This window comes from Colletotrichum karsti, assembly GCF_011947395.1.
Source record: "Colletotrichum karsti strain CkLH20 chromosome Unknown Scaffold8, whole genome shotgun sequence".
NCBI classification, from domain to species: domain Eukaryota; kingdom Fungi; phylum Ascomycota; class Sordariomycetes; order Glomerellales; family Glomerellaceae; genus Colletotrichum; species Colletotrichum karsti.
Genome location: NW_024065908.1, coordinates 1,426,725 through 1,432,724, shown reverse-complemented (window position 1 = coordinate 1,432,724; position 6,000 = coordinate 1,426,725). Strand labels below are relative to the sequence as shown.

The window sequence follows — 6,000 nt, the reverse complement described above, 5'->3', positions numbered from 1 at the left end:
CGCACCCTCGGCGAGGAGTACTGCGACCTCGTCCAGCTGCACGTCGGCGCCGAAGACTCCGACGACGACGACCCCTCCGGCGGGCCGGCCCCCCCCCCCCCCCCCCCCCCCCAAAAAACCCCCCCCCCCCCCCCCCCCCCACCACCCCCCCCCCCCCCCCCCCCGCCTGTCACATCCCGGTCTCCACGAGGTTCACGGCGAAGACGTGATGAAGTGAAGGTAACATGCGTTCGAGCTAAAGCAAGGGGAGAGGGAAAGGGAAGTTCTCGCCCCGGATGTCGTCTAACGGTCCACGCGCATCGTCACCGATCACGCAGGATGTGCTCGCCGTGCCGTCTTGGACGCGGGACTACCTAACTCCTGTTCACGCAGCTTCCCCTTAGACGCAACCAGTAAAGAGAAACTTGCGACCTCACCTGCTCACTTTGGCCTACAGTAGGTCGTGCCTTAGCCATGCTCATAGCCTCGCGTCTTCGGCTCCCGGGGAAGAGAAGCATCTCGCCCCGCAGATGCATTTGGCTTCTACTCGGACGAAACTAAACACTGCATTGCATATCATAGACGCAAACCATGAATGTCAGCAGTAGGCCGTAGCAGCAGTTCATCTCTTCCATCATCCTCCAAAGACCTAATGACTTAAGCATCACGAGGAATGTCCAATAAACGACTGCAACGTCATCAAGAACCGCGGACTGGACTGACCTTGGCTTCACCTTAGATCCGTGACCTAGGTGAACCCGGGAAAACCGGATGAACCCATCCGAACCCGCGGGCGGACTGAAGGTGCTCACCTGCTCACTCACCTACATGTGTGGCTGGTGAACCGTCCGGATTCGCGTCGCCACCCGTCAAGGAGAGAAGAAGCGGCAGACTAAGGTGGGCGAGCTCACCGTCTTCACCGTTAACTTCGGTCTTGCCTTAGCCACATTTCCTTTCCAAAGCTAAGGAGGATGGAAGACTAGTTAGCTTGTTCGTTCAAGCGGCATCGGGCATCTCCCACACCCACTATCCGGAAATAATCTCAGCCCAAGAAACACCAGGACCAAAAACTCAAGATCCTGTCGCAAAGAATGACGATGATACACGGATAAGTACACACACACCTTACACACCTGAACCGCTCACCCTGGGTACCTCCCCGCGAGAAAGAGAGAGAGTGCTGCTCCCGTGAGCAAAGACCCAAGCATGCGCCATCCCCAAATGTCTCAGACACAACAGCAACCCTTCTCTGCCCCTGCTTTCCTCAGCTCAATACGTCTGCCTAAGATGGGGAATTAGCTGCCGTCTTACACCACCTGCCGTTCAACCAGTTATCAATCTTTCATCGCCTACTCCTTCCCGTCTCACCACATCTTCCCATTTCCCGCTTGGAGCTGGTCTGCAGTGATATCAGATTTGCGAGTTAGGAAGAACACCTAGCTTCCACTCGTTCCCAACGCGCCTCACTATTTAGCGCCAATAAAAAAAGATCTATTCAGAGATTATCTGACCTCATGGACCCGAAGCCGAACGAAAGACTTGCATCAGCTCGTCTGCAAGGCAAGAAGAGGCCGGATGACATCTTTCAAAATCCCCAGCCCGGTTAGCGCAAAGGATCCTCCTCCCTCGGACTGATCTAAACGTCGGGCTGGCTACACACGCCGTCCATCCACCCACAGACAATGTAGACGGAATCCCACAACCAGCCTCCTCCCATGACTTAGACAGAACCGTCGGGATTGACCTGGGGCGGGCGTGGCTTGCTTTCTTCAACCGCGCGAAACAAATCCCTTAGTCTGTTCCGTCCCGTATGAAACGAAAAAAAACAAAGGGCGCGAAGAAACAATCCCATTCAAGATCGCCCCGCGGTACCTACCGTAAAACACCAAAAAAAGAGACACACAACCTTAGATCTATCTATCTTCCCTCCCTCCACCCCCCTCCCACCACCACCACTATTGCCATCCGCATGCCCAGTCCAGCCTACCTGCGCCCATCTCACGCGGCCAGTCGAACAATCCCATTATCAACCAATCCAGACGACATACCTACCTACCCCGAACCTCCGGGGCGACACCGCGCTAATGCCGCAGCTCCCATCCGTTTTACTTCCCAATGCCATAGTGACACACCAAGGTTAGCTGAAGTAGATAGAGCCTATCGAGAACCCAGACTTTGGCTCTCTCTCAACCGGGTGCCACTCCCGGGACTTGTCAGTCAACGGAATGGACCTTCCCATCGAGGCGAGAAATCCCATATCGAGGATTACATACGCCTCGCGACGTTCTTTGGGAGGGGGAGGGAGTGACGCGGCCACCGTAATCGCCAAACCGTTTCCCCCGTCGGACGCCAATAAGACGTTCGCATTTGCGATGGTCCCCCCGAAAGAAACCTGGCAGTATTTCCTGCTTTCAAGTTTAGTCGTCGTCCGTTTTTTCGCCTCCCCCCTCCCTCCCTCCTTCTTCTCCAGCGATAACACGCCCGTTAATGGGTGTGTAAATGACCACGGCAGCAGCAGCAGATCATCGTCTTAATACCGTCCCCGTTATCCCCTTCTCTGCTCTGAGTGACCTACCTACCCCGGCGCTGAGCGCGGATCCGGATCAACGATCAACCTGACCCCGGATGACCTTTGATATGCTTTTTTAGACTTCTTGACTGGCCGTATCAATCAATAACCAACCAGATTATTCTCGCCGTCTGGAGAGATCAGGTTTACTCGCGGTCAGATGCACACTATTCAAAATCGCAAAGACTGTTGTACGGAGAGAAAATGTCATGGTATCTTTTGCGTGTGTGTGTGTAATCGAGCAAGTTAATTCTTTTGTGTTTTGCGCAGAAGTAGCTACATGAATAGAAAGTAGGAAACCCCATAAACACCTCTCTTCCAAGGTTGTTGTTTGATCTGGGATCCCTTTTCCAAAGTAAACATGAAAAAAGCGGTGGGAAAACAGCCTGTTCGTCTGTCCGTCCCACCGTATTCCCTTTCCAATGTCTTTCCCTTTCTCTCGCAGTGCTGGGGCGAGGGGTGAACTGTTGTTTCGTATCAAGGTATGTGTGTATGTGTGTGTGGTTCAAACAAAGTAAAAAGTGCGTTTCGAAGAAAAAGTAGTAACTGGTTTCGTTTCGTTTGATTCTTCATATTTCCCATGCATCATCAGGGTTTCGTTTCGACTGTCATGTTTGTCGCGTTAAAAAACAAAAAAAACGTCGTGAGACGTTTCTTTCCAATCTCTTCCTCCCCCTTCGTTACAGTTTGCAGCAACGCTTTCATAAGAAATCAAAACAAAAGAAATGCCAAATAAATCAATCAAGGAAAAAAAAAAAAGCAAACACCACCGCCCCCGCCAGTCTCGTGAGACCTGTTCTTCCTCCGAATGAAGTCCCTTCCCATGCCCTTGCCCACCAAAAACCCAACCACCCCATCCATCCCAGTGTACACAATGTGCGGCCGTCCCGTTGTGCCCGTCCGTCCGGTGTCCCTTCCACCACCACCCGCTACCCTAAACCCATTCGAAGTTTTTATCGCATCGCCTCATCCCGCACTGGGCAAAAGCAGCAGAACTCGATATGTGGAAAACAACAAACTGATACCAGACTACACACGAAAAATCCAAATGCTCGCTCGCTTGCTTGCTAGAGATACCAAGGGGGGTAGACAGGAAAGAGTCATCCCGAAATACACACACATAAACACAAAAGAAAATACAGAAAAAAAGGAAAAAGCAGATAAAAGTTATGTCCGAAGAGGCTTTCGATAGGATTTGTTTGGTGCGTGAGCAACAATGTCTGGGGGGTCCCGCGGGAGCGGTAAAGAAGTGTATGATGATGATGAGAGTAGCTTCGGAGACCAAAAGAGACAAGATAAAGGTTTCCAGATGAAGGTAAAATGTTTTTGCGCCAGAGTTGAGTTTCGTTCAATGTTGATCATGGGATCGTGACCTCTTTCTTCTTCATTTTTTTTTTGTGTGTTCGCGTTTGAATCGTTATTCGTCAGCGCCGATCTTGGCGCTGTTGGTTTCGGACACCATTTTGGCAAAATTCCTGACTACTTCGCTGGGGATCTGGTCCCAAAGTAGCGATCTAGTGTAGACGTCGGCGGCGGACTGCTTGGAGTTGCGCATCGCGGCGAGGGCGTCGGCGAGGTTCTTCCGTCCCTGGCTCGTGGTGGAGCGGTCGGGGGCGTTGTGGAGGAAGTCTTGGGAGTTGACGCCGTTGTACTGGGCGGCGGAGAGGCCGAAGAGTTGCTCGTTAGCTTGCTCCTCGGTGGGCTGGGTGAGCGAGTCACCGAGGTGGCCGAGCATGGAAGGAGCCACGCCGGACATCTGGGCATCGCCGAGGCCGACGACGGGTTGGTCGACCCAGGAGCCGCCGGAAGGCTGGGGAGCGAGGGCGTTGAGGGTGTTGGAAGCCTCGTTGACGCCGGCATCCTTGAAGACGTTCTGGAGGAGAGTGGCTGCTTCGGCGCGGACGTCGTCGGAGACGCGGGGAATGGCGGGGGTAGAGCGGCTGGAGAGGACGAAGGCGCCGACGAGGAAGAGCATGAAGAGGATGCCGCCCTGGGAAGAGGACTTCTCGGAGTCGACGGGGAAGGGAACCTCTGTCTTCTTGGTCGGGACGACCTGGAGCTCTTGCTTGACCTCGGCCTCCATGGGGTACTCGCCGAGGAAGTTGACGTTGTCCCAGGTGCCGGGCATGGTCATGCCCTCTATGTCGTCGAAGCCGGAGACGAAGCCGTTGTTGGGAGGGGCCGTCATGGCGGCGCTCTCCAGACGCTGGACGTGGTCGGTGAGGACGCTGACCTTCTTGCGGAGTTCGCCCGTCTCGATGGTGTGGGTGCGGATCATCTCCTCCTTCTCCATCGTGAGGGACTCGACATACTCCTGGTAGGACTGCTTCTCCCTCATGAGCTGCTCCATTTGTTTCCTCATGTCGGCGAGCTCCTCCTCCATGTCGGTGAGGACGGCAGTGAACTGCTTCTTCTCGTCCTCGAGGCGCTCAGTGTGCTGCTTTTTCCTCTGGCGAGAGTCGAGCCTGTATACATGTTAGTGGATGGAAGATACTCGGGATGGATGACTGTACTCACGCTGCTTGCCGATTCCTCAACAGGCGCTTCTGCTGCTTGAGCTCCTTGATCTCCTGCTCATCGGTGGACTGGGCAATGAGGTGGTCGATGTTGCTGAGGTTGCGCTCGGCGGGGATGTCGAAGCGGGCGTTCTTCTTGCGAATGCCGTCACCTCTCCTCATGTCGTTATGCGAGCGGATGGTAGGGCTTCCCGGGCGCATCTTCTTGGCCATGGACTCTGCCTGGCCGATCCAGCCCTTCTGTGGTGAGGTAGGGATGGACTGGTTGCCTGAGCCGATGGGAGCGAACATGTTGATCTGACCGGTAGGGTTGGTGAAGGGCGTTTGGCCTTGGACGGGTCTTTGGAACATGCCGCTGTTGTCATATTCCGCCGGCATACCGTCGAACTGTTGCAGAGGAGTGCAAGAGCCGGAGGTGTTGCTCAAGGACCAGGCGTTGCCCTGGTGTCCAAAAGGAGAGGGTTGCATGAAGGGGTTGTTGCTGTGCTGCTCGATGAACGGGTTGTTGGAGGGCACCGACTGCATGTCGACTGATTGCCATTCTTCCGTCTTGGGCGAGAAGAGAGAAGAGCCAACGGCAAAAGACTCCCTCCGGCTGCCGGCCATGGGGGGCGACATTTCCAAACCTGAGTCGAGGGCGCTGTGATCCAAGATGTTCTCGTCCAGAATGCTGTGATCCTCCTCTTCGTAGTACTTTTGCGCCTGACTTGTGTCCACGGTCAAAGGTGTCGGTCTGAAGTAATTCGGCATCTGGTACGTTGAGACCATTTCTGGTGTTTGTGATGGGCAGTCTGGTGATGACTGCGAAATGCTGCTATGCGAGCAAAATGTTGCCTATGATTTTTTCCAAAAAAATCTTGGAAGATGTGTTAGTCGTAGGCGGCGGCGGTGAGGATGATCATCCAGGGTTTATTTTTGGGTTGAGTGAGATGTGGA

The 6,000-nt window shown here is 54.2% G+C and overlaps 1 protein-coding gene across 1 annotated transcript; it reads right to left on the bottom strand.

The window, feature by feature from the left end:
* Window positions 1-3,965: 3,965 nt before the first annotated feature.
* On the bottom strand, window positions 3,966-5,832 carry CkaCkLH20_03550 (bZIP transcription factor; the record flags this gene model as incomplete). Its single annotated transcript, XM_038886269.1, has 2 exons — window positions 3,966-5,013; window positions 5,066-5,832. 2 exons carry the CDS (start codon window positions 5,830-5,832, stop codon window positions 3,966-3,968), a joined length of 1,815 nt encoding a protein of 604 aa, XP_038748778.1.
* Window positions 5,833-6,000: the final 168 nt, after the last annotated feature.